Source organism: Podarcis erhardii, assembly GCF_964252035.2.
Source record: "Podarcis erhardii genome assembly, chromosome: 17".
NCBI lineage: Eukaryota > Metazoa > Chordata > Lepidosauria > Squamata > Lacertidae > Podarcis > Podarcis erhardii.
In genome coordinates, this window is record NC_138515.1 from 2,610,597 (window position 1) to 2,625,504 (window position 14,908).

The 14,908-nt window shown below is 49.9% G+C and overlaps 1 protein-coding gene across 4 annotated transcripts in view; it reads right to left on the bottom strand.

The window, feature by feature from the left end:
- The window catches only part of LOC309331933 (filamin-A), an 83,588-nt gene extending 75,644 nt beyond the window's left edge, over positions 1-7,944 (bottom strand). For all 4 annotated transcript variants that reach the window (XM_081844501.1, XM_081844499.1, XM_081844500.1 and 1 more), the window contains exon 1: positions 7,506-7,944. In XM_081844501.1, the coding sequence (XP_081700627.1) occupies positions 7,506-7,929 (424 nt within the window). In that variant the 5' untranslated portion in view covers positions 7,930-7,944. The remainder of the gene's footprint in view (positions 1-7,505) is intronic.
- Between the last annotated feature and the right edge of the window lie 6,964 nt (positions 7,945-14,908).

Consider the following 14,908-nt stretch of genomic DNA (forward strand, 5'->3'; position numbering starts at 1 on the left):
TGAACAGAAACATCCATTCACCAAACACTTTCAGAACTTGGTAGCGACAGGAAATATTTTGTCCAAGTTAGCTTTTGGTCACCATTGGCTTCTTCCAGGCCAGTCAGTGGGCCACCCCAAGGATTTTGGTGCTTGACATGGCAATGCTTCTAGCTCCCCATCCTACCAATCAACATGAGGCACAGTCCTCCAGAAAGCTTCCCTACATCAGCGCCCACTGAAGTGAACGGGGTACTTTTGTGCACTTTGCTGCCTGTCTTCCACACTGCTCCCCAGCTCCATAAAAGCACCCCAAATTCACCATTAAGTCTGCAGTCCCACCCACCTAAGCTCAGGCTTCTGCAGTCGCCGTGAGCACACTCAACACCTGGTGTGCCATCACAGACGTTCAGAAAGGGAAAGTTGATTCTTTAACATGCTTACAGATGATGACCGGCAGTGTGTTTGCTGAGTGATGTATTTAGGAATCAATACAAGTGAGGCTTTTCGCACTGGCAACTGGTGCCAAAGGGTTCACGTAACTGGACCCTGAAATATGCTCATGCTGGGGCTCTGGCATACCGCCAAGGAAAGGCAGCTCCAGACTGTGGTTCAGCAGCCACCTTTGGCCAGCCAGGGGGCATCTTGCTGCCCTAAACAGCTGTGCCCCCCGCTGCACAATCTGAGAGATGCACTCCAGCCACAGAGATAACGCTCAGGCTCAGCCATGGGCGTAGCCAGGATTAATTTTGGGGGGGGGGAGCCAAAGTTGTTGAACATTTTTTAGGAGATTCCGCCCCCCCCCCCAGTTGTTGAGCTTTCTTTGGAAAATCATGGGTAAATATACCCCCAAAGAGAAAGCATTACAGGGGGCAGGCTTCTGCTGGGGGGGGGGGCAGAAACTCAGTTAACACAGTACTTTCAATGCTTCTCAATAATTTTGTGGATGGGGGGGGACTGCCCCTTGTCCCCCCTTGGCTATGCCAATGGGCTCAGCCCTTGAAGGTATCTGCACAGGTTTCATGGGTTGAGCTCTAGCACCCACCACAACATTGCAAGGGGTGTGTGTGTGTGTCTTTGTGCCCTCTTGGATCACACACACCGCCTCTTTGGAACCCTTAAAAGTAGTGCAAGAGATTGGGTTGCTTGTGGAGCTGAGATGACCATAGGACACCCAGATTTGGTACAGAATGCTAATTCTTAATGCATTGCTCTTGCCCGATCATAGAAGAGACTTGGCTACCAAGGCACTCATGCAAATACAAGCTGGGCAAACACACACACACCAGCAAGAAGAGGAACCAAAGACACTTCTGTAAAGTATATTATGGATCCTACCCCACCCAAGCAGCCACTACTCATCAGTCCTGATTTATAGAGCTTCTTTGGTGAGCACTCATATTGAGAAATCATTTTCCTTGTGGTGCAGAAAATAAACTTTAAGGAATGCCTTTCATCTCCCTTCCACCTTATGGTAACCCACGGAGCAGGTAAGTCCCTCTATGGCATGGGTAGGCAAACTAAGGCCCAGGGGCCATATCCGGCCCAATCGCCTTCTCAATCCGGCCCACGGACGGTCCAGGAATCAGCGTATTTTTACATGAGTAGAATGTGTGCTTTTATTTAAAATGCATCTCTGGGTTATTTGTGGGGCATAGGAATTTGTTCATATTCCCCCCCTTCAAAATATAGTCTGACCCCCCACAAGGTCTGAGGGACAGTGGACCAGCCTCCTGCTGAAAAAGTTTGCTGACCCCTGCTCTATGGAAAAGGCTTGGCAGGGTGGGGTGGGGGTGCCTAGTAAAAGAGATGCATGCAGTTCTGAGGTTCTATCGATAGGTGGCCCTCTTGACTCCCTTCCCAGCTCCCCCCTCCCCTCCCCCCTCTTTCCCCCACTGCTGCTCCTCCTTCAAGAAACACAGAAGAACTCCCATCCTAGGGACCTGGCTTCATATTTTCCCCTTATTTGGAGAGTTTCATTTCTTTGGGTTTTTAAAATAACCAGCCAGACCCTCCCCAGGGCCCTGGGGGAAAGGGATATTGCAGTGGGCTGCGAATCAGGGCAGAAGGGTGTCAGTCAGCTGAGGAAGGAAGCACTGGGGTTGGGGGTGCAAGAAGGCTATGGCTTGGTTGGGGTGGGGGCAGTGCGGGTGTGTGGCAGAGCAAGGGGGAGCCCCAGCTGTAAGAAATTAAGGCTGAAGCAAGGGTGGGGGGCCGAGTTCTTGGAGCTGGTGTTTGAAAAAACAACAACTTCTTTTACTCTGCATGACCTAATCTGGAATAAGAGTCATCCCAACCCCCACCCCACCCCTATTCTGCTCTCCTCACCAGGCTTAGGAATCCCCACTTTCCTCATGAACATGCTTTGAAAGGGCAAGAAAGGGACGGTCTATCCCTGTCATCCCCTCCACCCCAAATATTTAACAACCCCAATTGTGTGTGAAGCAGCGTAGTTGAGGGGAGCTCTGGGCTAAATGAAGGATGCAGCACTGGGAATATTTATTGCCTTCCTATCCCATCTTTCCTCCAATAAGCTTAAGGTGGTGTACCTGGCTCTTCCCCTCCCATTTTATCACCACCACAACCCTACAAGGCTGAGAGGCAGGGACTGGCTCAAAGTCACTCGATGAGCTTCAGGGCTGACTGGCAGTGTGCATGTTTTGAGTCCTGGTCTTCTAGGTTCTAGTCTGACACTCTAACCACTACACTGCAAGGCAATAAAAGGTTGAGAGTGTCCCACCTGTTTGCTCATTTTTCCTGACACCGGTGAGACCAAAAGCCCATTCACACAACCGCTGAAGGCCATGACGGCCATGGTTCTTTTAGTGCCTCCAGCACAGACTTTCTCCCACACGGCTGCAAACTCTGGGCTGCCTGTGTAAAAGCTGGCCATTTCCCACCTGTCACCCAGCCACCAGGGGCTCGGCCAGCTTTCTGAGCAGTTGCGATGGCATGCCAAAAGCGGGCGCAGGCTCAGCTTAGCACACAGCAAGAGCCTAGGGCAGCGTGGCCGGAAAAGTGGGCCTGTCATGAGGTAATCTGAGGCAGCTGCCTCAGGTGGCTTGTGAGGGGGACAGTCCATTAAACAGCAGCAGCATGTCAATGGTTGTTCTTATGCTTGCATTTTCCTGGTGAGTTCTGTTTGGCTTTCCTGCCCTCAGGCACCAAAATGCCTCCGGCTATCTCTGCCAGAGGGGCAGCCCCCAGAGTGAGGCCAAGTGAGGCAGTAGGTTTGGGATGCCATGAAGGACAGCAAAGCAAACCACACTCCTGGTCTGCTCCTGTTCATTTTGGTGAGGCTCATGCAATATAACCTCCGGGAGGATGTTTGTGGCCGTTCCAGAAGCATCTGGCTGGCCACTTCAGAAACAGGATTTGGTCCTAGAAGGGCCTTTGGCTTGATCCAGCAGCCAGGGTCTTCTTAGGCTCTTATGCATTGTACCCTGTGTTAACAGTGGGAGTCACGGTAGGGTGTGTGGGACTTACTCCCTCAGGCATGCATAAAAGGGGTGGCCCTCCATGTTCCAGTACTTCCCCAAGAGATTTTGGCAGCCCCCAACTTCCATATTAGTACCTTTTTGTTTGCAGTTTCCTTAGGGTGGCCTACACGGCTTCCCCTTTCTTTTTACCCTGTGTGGTAGGATAAGATGAGAGGCAGTGGATCATCTAGTGAGCTGAGTGAGGCATTGAGCCTGGAGCTCCTTGGCCCTCGCTTGACATACTAACCAAGACACAGTGGCTCTTCTTCTTTCCCCCCTCTCTTCTCCCTGCACACAGACAGAGCTATGGGACAGGAAGCCTTCTAAGCTGTGGCAACGCACCTTGAGGACATCACCAGGGATTCTGTGCAAGTGGGACTGTAGTTGCCAAAAGACATGCAGGGTCTTCCTTTTTCTTATTTTTTTAATGTATTCAGCGATGCTTTAACATGTCACAAAGCAAACCAGCATTGAGGACATATCTTTTCATCCTTCCTCATTCCCAGGACATTCCTAGGGCAGCATAATTCAGAACACATTACACTTCCTAGAAGGGATCTTAAAGGTAAAGGGACTCCTGACCGTTAGGTCCAGTCACAGACGACTCGGGGGTTGCGCGCTCATCTCGCTCTGTCCACAGACAGCTTCCTGGTCATGTGGCCAGCATGACTAAGCTTCTGGCAAATCAGAGCAGTGCACAGAAACGCCATTTACCTTCCCGCTGGAGTGGTACCTATTTATCTACTTGTACTTTGACATGCTTTCGAACTGCTAGGTTAGCAGGAGCAGGGACCCTGTTGCGGGGAACTCACCCTGTTGCGGGGATTCGAATCGCCAACCTTCTGATTGGCAAGTCCTAGGCTCTGTGGTTTAACCCACAGCATCACCTGCATCCCTAAAAGGGATTTTAGGGACATCCTTATAGCATTTGGGATTGGCATAGGAAGGATGGGCCACTTGGTCTAGAACAGAGTCCTAGGTTTTTACATTCTCATCCCTTGTGCCCATACCCACCACCCACCCTGCCTATATTATTCCACCTGCCGAACCTCACCCTTCTTTCTGATGCAATATACTTTTGGAATACTCATTCTTTCCAGGGTAATCTGCAATAACAATACTTGTACTATATTCACAATTCTAAAGCACATTGGAACCCCTTGACTGGCTCACGAAAGCTTTTATGCCAGCCTTCACTCACCTGGTGCCCTCCATTTGCTTTGGACTGCAATTTCCATCAGCCCTGCTACCTGGAGCCGAAGGGAGTTGTAGTTCAAGACATCTGGAGGGCCCCAGGTGTCCAATGGCTGTTTTATGGATTAATTGACTGAGATTATATCACCCCCTCCAGGTTGCATAGCCATGATTTGTAATGTGACTTCTACCCTTAATTGTGCATTTTAAGAATGAGGAAAGTCCTCTCTTTAATTGTGAACACATAGGAATAGTTAATGACTTTTCAGGGACTTCTAATAATGCAATCCTATACTTGTCTAATCATCAGACAAGTTTAATGGGGCTTATTTCCATGTAAATTATTATAGGATTGCAGACTGCTTGACTGCAATCCTAATCCCATTTACCTGGGAGTAAATCCCAATGAATACAGAAGGTTTTAATTGCAAGTAGACATGGTTACTGTAAGTAACTATGGTATGCCCAGGAGTAATCCTAATAGAATAAAGTGGGATTTATTTCTGCATAAACGGCATAAGGTCATGCTGGTTTTCGCCTTACATTATCTTGAGCATGCGTTTATGAGTATGCACTGAGAGAGCTAGGGGTGGGGGCCGTACTCTTTAATTACCACAATTCTATTGACACATGGGTGGTGAACAAGGATTAAATGAGGTTGCATTCATACGACAGGCACAAAATCATACCCTTAGACTTTTTGTTAATTCATCCAGAATAAATATCACCTTCTCCTGATTAAATGCTTACAGTCACTAATGGCCATTAGAATTTCCACTTGACTCCTGAAATAATATATTTAATTATAATAACATTTAAACTATGTATGGAGGTTATTGTTTTTGTTTGTTACCATGTTATGTATTTTTGTGCTTTGATACTGCAAACCACCCTGTGATCCTTGGATGGAGGGTGGTGTAGAAATTCAATAAATAAAATAAAATATGCATTAAAATTGTTGGTGGGAAAAACAATTTTCACATTTGCCAGTGTGGTGCAGCGTGTTAGCCTTAGAGCTCAACAATTTGTAGCTGTGAGTAGCTATGAGCATTTCGGATTAGTCTGCTTTGCAGGGTTGTTACGAGGATAGGATGGGATAACACCATGTGCACCACCATGAACTTGCTAGGGAAAGGATAAATAATATAATACTATACAATGTATTACATTACATTACATTACATTTCCAAACAATGTAATGCAATGTAATACAGCTTCCAGGATTGTGAAGATGACAAGATGTTTAAAACAATGCTCAGGGGTAGCTAATTTGCTCTAATGTGTATTCTTCTCCCTTGTTCTCACCGGCCACACCCAGTTGTGGCTGACACTCAGTGGTGTCAGAAACCAACCTGGGGCACAATCACGAGCCCATAATTGCACATTCTCCATCACACAGGAAAAAAGTGACCAGAAACTTCTACATTTTGCAGCACCATCAGCCACGAAGCACACACCCAGAAATTGCTTAGACCAGATGACACACTTTTGTATTCCGAATCAGATGTGGTGAAAGAGGTGCTAAGAGGTGGGGCTTCTTCTCCCTGAGAAGCAGCCTCACTGTGAAACGATGCCCTGCAGCCCCCCTAAGGTGGATTTGGGGGGTGGTCCCCTTAAGGACAGCAGAGTGAGAGCCAGCAAAGTTCCCACCCGCGGAAGACAAAATCCGCGGGGAAATTCTCCTGCTCCCACCTCACTAAAATAGGCAGGGGTGCCACCGCTTCGACGGTTTGCAGGGCTTCCGAGAAGACTGTGCCCATGGGCGTAGTCTGGATTTATTTTAGGAGGGGCAGGATTCATGTTAGGGGGCGCAGAACCGAGTAATATGCGATGCCATGACTGTGCCCCATGTTATTTAGTGGGGGCACTTTAAGGGTGGCGCACGGAACCTGCGCGGGTCTATTTCGAATTCCAAGAGACTTCCCGACCTTCCCCGATGCTAGTTATCTTCTGATCTACTAATCAAAGGCCAAAAGATTTTGGTGGCTCTGGCTGTGCTGCAAGAACCACAGGCTCACAAGCTCCAGACTTGTCCTCCCAGCCCGCCTACCGAAACCTACACAGCTGCAATCCAGGCTGGCAGAAAGGGGAACTGAAAAGGCTGTTGGGTTTAACCAGGGCGTGCAGGTAAAGTCACCTGCGGCGGAATGGGCGGGTTACCGCGCTTCTGCACTGAGCAGGAGTTCACGCGGGTGGCCACTTATCACGTGTCTGTTGTACCTGATGCGTGATGCACAGATCCCTTGCCCCTGGCCGGATGATGCCGAGGAACCAGCTGAGCAAATGGTTCTACTGGAAGGGGAGTGGGGAGGTTCCGTGCCGCTGGTCCACCCGAGGACGCCCCACCAGCACCTTGCCCTCCACAACTCCCTCTCGGTCACGCGAACAGGCCTCCTGTTGCCCACCCAGGGGGCGATGAAGGGTGGGACCCGGGCCCAGGAGGGGGCGCTGCGAGGGGAGGAAGGCCCGAGACCCCGCTCGCCTTCCGCTCTTCTGCTTAGCAGCGGACCCCTTTCTTCTCCGGACGCTCCCGCTCCCCTGCTCCCTCTTCCGCGCAGCTCCCGCATCCCGACGTGCCGTGCACGCGGGTCCCTCCGCCGCGTGTCCTCCTGGCTCCCCGCCTCGGCTCTTCTCAGCTTAGGCATCCCGGCTCTCGTGCTCCCCGCCGACGTCTCCTTCCTGGTTGCGCTTCCCGGCCTCCCTCCTCCATCCCCAGCCTGACTTCCCTCCTTTCCCTGCCTGGTCCACCTTCCGTCTTCCTCCTTCCCGGCGCCTTCTTCCTTCCCCCGCCCTTTCCCGGTCCCCGCCGCCCGTCCAGCCCCGGCGGCGCCCGCTCCCTCTGGCCCATCTCACCTCTCCGGACCGGCGGGCGGGCGGGCGGGCAGGGCTCGGGCTGGGGCTCCTGCCTGCCTGGGACGGGACGGGACGGGGCGGTGCGTGCGTCTCGGGCCGGAGCTGGGCTCGGAATGGCCGGGCGGCGGGCGGCGGCGAGGAGGACACCGGGCGGGCGGGCGGGCGGCTCAGCAAGCCTTAATTGGTAAAGAGCAGAGTCGACGGGAGGAAGGAGGGACGGGGGGAGGCCGGTGGCAGCAGATGGGGGGAGCAGCCGGAGGAGGAGGGACCCAGGCGCCGCCCCCGGGGGGAGCGCAGAGCGACGTCCACCCGGGGGTACAAGGGTTGCCCCTCTAGAGGGCGCCCCACGGGGAGCGCGCCGGTCGTTGGCCTTTCGCCCTCCACTGCAAGCGGGGCGTGGGAAGCTCAGCCACGGAAGGGGCATCCCCCTCCTTCCACTAGGGGACATCAGCCACCATGTGGGGAAGGGGACTGGCGAGTGGAGGCCTCAAGCAGGGCAAAGCCGCTATGTCGAGTTTGCAGGGCTTTGGACATTGTTGAAGGGTGGGGGGGGGCACAACGGACAGATCTGCTCTGCTCCCCAGGGGTACAATTCACACGGCTGCCCTCCTGCAGAAGCCTCCTGGAAGTTACCCCGTGGACACAGGAAGAGCCTCATTGTGGCAATTGGCAGAGGGCCAATTGGACTTGCCTCCTCAAGCCCCAAAACGACCCCCCACCTCTAGGCCACCTCCTTCCCCCCAAATGCCAGGCAGACCACCGCAAGCCCCCTTAACCCCCATGGCCATGCCCACATTGACCCAGGGATCTTTCCGCTTAGTCATGGTGCCACTCTGTGCCCCATCACTATGGGCTGGGCATGAATCATGGGCACAGAAGGGGAAGGAAGAGGGTCAGCTCGTGAGGGACGTGGGGCACGGGGGTAGGGAATGGAGACAGAGGGGGCAGGAAGTGGCAGGAAGTGAGGCATGGCAGGCCTGGGTGTTGAGGGTGATAAGCTGCTGCTGGGAATGGCCGCAGTCAAGACGGCTGAGTGGCTGGCATGGCTGATAAAAGACTTGAGAGAGAGAATGACAAGAGTTATAACAGGCATGGCCAAACTTGGCCTCCCAGATGTTTTGGGAATACAGTTCCCATCATCCCTAGCTAACAGGACCAGTGGTCAGGGATGATGGGAATTGTAGTCCCAAAACATCTGGAGGGCCAAGTTTGGCCATGCCTGGGTTTTAAGAATACATAATTACTTATTTGTAAGAGATGACATACAAAGAACCCAGAGCTACGTCTAAAATTTGGCAAACCTATCAACTTTAAAAATGGCACATGATTTGTTACCCACCTGAGTCAGTGGATGTATGTCTGCAGCTGAGCAAGCCTATATGCGCGGGAGTTCCTATGCGATGTGTTTGCCTGCTCCATGGCATGTCTGTGTAGGTGTTTATGCAGGCACTTGTGTGCTGCAGCTTGTGTGTGTGCACATGTGTGTCAGCAGCACAGATGCATGCTTTAGGCTTGTACAATATGGAACATGGAGCCCTGAGCTGCACACCCAGTGCAGGGCAGAGAGAGGTGATCTTCCGAATCTATTTCCTTGAAGACAGAGCACATGAGAAAAGCAAGTGGACTGCTGGATCCCATATTGAGGGGAGATCCGGAAATTGTTACACCAGAAAACTGTGTAGCGAGGACCAGGCATTCTGGTGTCTAAAATGCAAAATCCAAATGGTCCCACTTCCTCTCCATTGATTAATATGGAAAATGTTGGGGTAGGGCCCATCTCAATGGCAGAATGATGCGGAAGGTCCCACAGTCAATCCCTGGCCTGTGCAGGTAGAGCAGTGACAGACTCTTGCCTGAAACCCTGGAGAACTATGGGCCATTGGTGACCATTACTGAGCTAGATGGACCAGTGGAAGCTTCCTATGTAAAATGAAGCACAATCCATTGGGAAGTTCTCTTGGAACAGCCTCCTCTTGAATCTGCTCCTTTGCTTAGAAAAACTTCCTGGTGGGTTGAGCCCCAAGGGCCAGATCTACCTATCTGTCACCCTTCAAAGTGTCCAAAATTGGCTTCCTGAGGGAGCCACTCTTCTGAGGGCCAAGCAGCAAGGTACTGACTCATCTAGTGACAGGCTGTAGTCTCGCTGCCATATACTATCCACACCTCAGGATCCTCTGCATATGAGGATGATTTAATTATTTATGTACGCAACAACAGCAACAGCCAGAATCCTATATGTGCGGAAATAGAAGGAAGGAGAAGTTCCAACTAAGGAAGAATGGATCTTAGAACTAATGGACTAGGCAGAAATGGCAAAATTGACAGCAAGAGTAAGAGATCAAAACAATGAACTTTTATTGAAAAGTAGAGACCCCTTTTGGACTATTTGAGGAAGTATTGTGGCCAAATGAAGTCATGAGCAGGATTCAAAATACATGTAGGAGAAGAGAAATGATAACAGTTGTAATAAAGGAAATAAGTAGGATATATATATATATGCAACATAATGCAGCAGAGAAAGGAATTAAAAATATCATGGAGGTAAAGATGGGAAGTCAAACCGTTAAGGGAAATACGTATTAAAGTTGAAGCTGATTTGTTAAAATTTATTAAATTTAATAATATTTGGGGGAGAGGCACAAATTGGCACACAGGAAATGACATGTGATACAGGAGGCTCCATGCAGCACACACTCTGCAGCCATTCTGCAGAGTGCCAGGATTGTGCCTACGGCAGTTTTACAACCTGGCCCTCTCCATGGTGACTCAGGAACAAATCCAGTGGATTTCAACAAATCCATTTCAGCCTTAATGAATGAAATGCTTTATATTGCTATAGAATCATAGAATCATAGAGTTGGAAGAGACCACAAGGGTCATCGAGTCCAACCCCCTGCCAAGCAGGAAACACCATCAGAGCACTCCTGACATATGGTTGTCAAGCCTCTGCTTAAAGACCTCCAAAGAAGGAGACTCCACCACACTCCTTGGCAGCAAATTCCACTGTCGAACAGCTCTTACTGTCAGGAAGTTCTTCTTAATGTTTAGGTGGAATCTTCTTTCTTGTAGTTTGGATCCATTGCTCCGTGTCTGCTTCTCTGGAGCAGCAGAAAACAACCTTTCTCCCTCCTCTTTAATCTACCTCTTTGTCGCAATGAACTTGGTGAGTTGCCTCGGACCTGCTCCTATATGTTCAACTCACCTAAGCTCATTGCAACAAAGAGGTAGAATAAAACATGCATGCTTCAGTGGTGTGTGCACACTGGACAAAGACAACCAAGAGTGAGAGTGTGGAGCTGCTCTTACTGACTCAGACCATTGGTTCCTCTACTCCAGGAACGACAACCCTGGCTCTCCAGGTGTTCTGTTGCCTGTGCTGGATGGAGCTCATGGGAGCTGGAGTCCATCACATCTGAAGCAGCTTCTCAATCCGACGTTTCAGACTGCAGCATGGCTACTGATGAGGGAAGTTGGAGTCTGGCAACATATGGGGGGGCACCAAGTTAAGAAATGCTGACCTGGAGGGCCACAGGTTCTCCCCCCTAGCAGGTTTCCAAGGGCTCGGGTGCAGCTGCCCCTGCCATCACTCCAACCTGAGATCCTTTTTAAAAAAATGTATATGGAATGCAGAGTTGAATAAGCTGCTTGTGGGGAGGATGTGGGGCAGGAAAATTGTGAATATAGAAACATCAAGCAATTTGCTTCTCTCCAATCTGTTGTTCTCTTCTTGAAAAAAGAAACAGTGCTGGGGTTCTAATACACATAAATGCCCCCCACAGCCCCAAAACCATCATACCAGCTGAAATGGAGGAGCATGTGGAAGCATTGTTATTGATAATAATGCCCATGTCTCAAACGAAGCAAATGAACCAGAGAAACTTTTCCAAAGCTAGGCAAAAATATGTGGCTAAGTCAAAAATTGAATCCAATCGTGATGTTGCTCAGTAAGTCGCCCAGTCAGTTTAATGGAATGTATATGTGCAAGGGTACAAAGTCATAGGAAGTGCAATGGGGTGCATTCCTCCAGCTGCCGCATTACCATATTTGCATACCTGGAATGAAGTTTTGTGAACATTTTAGGCTCTCACACTGGCAGGCTTTCAAAGAAGAGGAATCTTGACCCACTTTAACGCCGCCCTTCAGCAAGAGTACTTCCTTTTGGTCTGGTTGACGCAAGCACTCCAGTTTAAGCTACGGCCGCTTCTCTTGGTTTCACACCAATACTGAGATTAGATGTTCCTTTGCTTTGAATAGGGGGTGCTAGGTGGGGGGTGAGTGGATGAGGCTGCCCAGCAAAGGACTCTCAGCTCAGCTGCTTCTGCCCGTAAGTGATGCTCTGCTCTGCAACGTCCTTTTCTTTGAGATATCAACTAGGAAACAATGTAAACTTGCTGGGTCTTCCAGCACTAAGCAAAAACAGCAAAGTGTCTTTTGGCAGTACAAAGACTAACAGATTCCTTGTGACATATGCTTCCTTCAGCTGTAAGTAAACACCCAACTGTGAGCCCTTAGACAGATTTGCATGTTGATCTGGTTTACACAGAGCACTCACATGGTGTAAAAAATCCTATCAAATCCTGACAAATCTAGATTTTGAACCAAGATTAGGAGACTTCTGCAACCTCCCAGTCCACTTTGGATGTCCCTAGACTGGAGGGTTCAGGGCTGTATAGAGACAGATGCAGATCAAGCAATATTTGAGGCCTCTCCAGGTCCTGGTGTGCAGCAGTGATGTTACCATTGCACACCAAGGCCTGGAGACATTCAGGGTGTTTACATCCATGAATGGGACTCTTCCCTGCTTGACACTTCACAGTGTTTACTAGAGGTGGGAGCAAGAGGAAACACCCAAGAACATTCCATTTGTGAAGGAGAAGCCCAAAGTCCTTAGGGGAAGGTCTAAGCATCCAATTTGTGTGCAGAAGGTACCAGCTTCAGTCCCCGGCATCTCCAGGCAGGGCGGGGAGAGACTTCTGCCTAAAACTCTGGAGAGGCACAAGTCAGTTCAGACTCTGCCAGTGGACCAGAAGTCTGAGGGAGCTTCCTATGTTTCAATCGGCACAAAAACCCTCACAGTGATGAAAAGAGCCCCCCCCCACGTGTGTCTGAGGGTGGCTGGGAGAGGAAGGGCCCTTTCACAACCATGAACACCATACAGCAGGGTGTGAGTTTCCAATCCAGAATTCCTATTCATTTTCCATAGATCCAGAGGACACCTGGGAAATTTAGGAAGTGGAGTTGGATCTGAATGGCTGATTTTGTCTTTTAAGAGGGAGCAATTCTCTGAGTGGAGAAAAGTCACACTAGGATTCCAGTCCTGTGCTTCATCTAGCAAGTATCCCAGACACTATCTTTGTGGTTCCTAAGACCATGGAAGGAATAGGGATGTTGTGCATTGCTGGTCACTATTTCAGCTGCTTGCAGGCTCATGACTGGATCTGGCTAAAGCAGACAGGGAACCTGTGTGGTCCTCCAGATATTGTTGGTCTCCAACTCCCAGCATGCCTGAGCATCGGCCAGAGCTGTGTTGTCGATTACCTCTTTGATGCGGTTCCACCTTGCTTTGATGTGATCTCTGGGGCAGTTCAGTAGAGCATGTTCTACAGATTCAGAGAAGCGTTCACAGTTCAGGTGTAACTGTTCCGGCAGTATCGATTTGAGGCTAGTACTATGGGTCCTCTTTGGCTGGAGATTGATCTTGCTCACTGCCAGGGAGGGATCTGTGTCAGTCAGTGCGGTGGTAGCTCTGTGTGATGCGAATACAGTTCAGTGCTGATTGCCTGCTGATAATCAAGTTTAGCTGGTGCCAGTGGTGACCTTGGATGTCTCCAGGACACTTGCCATTTTGCCTTGTCGTGTAGAATGTGTTCATGATGCAGAGGCTGTGATAGGATCACAGCTCCAGCAGCCTTTATCTGTTCCTGTTCATGTTCCCAATACCAAAATGGTCTATGCAGGTGTCCCATGCACGATGATCGTCCCCAACTATGGCATTGAAATATCTCAGGAGGAATAGGTGTTTGTAGGTTGAGACCCTCCTGACAGCCTGGTCTGGTTCCTGACAGATCTGGTCCTTGGTTGGTATGTCAGCAGAGGCAGATCTACTATGAAACTAATGATGCTTTAGGTCCAGGGCCCCGGATTCCGGAGGGACCCCAGAAGTGACTATAGTCCACATTGCTTAAATTCTTTGGGTCGAGTAGACCCTATTTGGGTTACACAGTTTAAGTGGATTATTTGTTTGTTAAATATATTTCACCAATCCCAAAATCTGAGAGTCAGCACAGATGTCGTAAAGTTGGAGTGTCGCGTTGCAGCAATGTAGTAGTTAATTTATTTTTTATTTTTTAAGAGTGCTCAGACACAGAGCTTTAAATCATGGACTGTCTCTGCCCTAAAAATTCCCCAGTTCACTTCTCTTGCCCATTCTATGTCTTGCTTAATGAACACGTCTTGCTTAATTGCAAGGAAAAGGAAATTAATTCAAAATAAGGGAAGAAACATAGGAGGAAGTGAAATAAGTCAGACAATAACCAGAATGAAATGCTTCTGGAGGTGCCATGTTATCTCCTGGTATGGTGACTTGCAAGAATTGGGTTCTCTCAGCGTAATCTGCAGAGCTCACCATAGTGCCAGATTGCAAGGCTCCGTGCTGCTCTGTGTCTCCTTTCCTCCTTTAAACCTCCTAGTCTTCCTCCTTTGCAAAGTTATCCCCTGGAGACCCCTTTGCATCCTCTGGAGGATTTCTCCTTTCCAGCATCCTGGACCCTGTTCCTTCTGGCTGCCACACCTGCCAAAGACAAAGTGAAACAAGCCTGCCTTCTTGACCTTTCTTACCTGCTCACTTGATGGCTGCCAGAGAGAGAACTTCTGAGCCAGGCAAGGGCTTGTTCAAGCTAGAATAGAGGAAAGCCAGCAGGAGGGGGAGAAGCAAGGTAAGCCCAGAGCAATGGAACAGCAAATCCACAAATATTGCAGCCATGTGGTCTCTATATAGCCCCACAACTAGGCTGCAAGCAGCGGGAATCCAGTCCAGATAGAGTCCCCAGGCAGCCAGTGGTGGCCAGAACTGTAAATCTGGCAAGAAGGTCCGGTCTGTTTTGCTGCTGGGGAAACACATCTTTCAAAAGTGCAATCAGCAACACTAGAGAGGCAGAAGGTGCTTCTGGGGCAGTGGCCCTCAGCTCGGGTTGCCACCTTTGGTCATGCAAAATATGGGGCAGGTTGAACAAAATAAAGGACAGGTCGGGGTGGAGACACACTCTCATAACCCCAAATCCTCCCCTCTCCTTTATGCAGGTGGGTTCTCTGCATTTGGCTTCCCACCTCAAGAGACTTGAACATGGAGGAGGAGGAGGAGAGATCAGGTTGGGGTGTCAGAGGGGGCCAAGTGGCAGTGGATT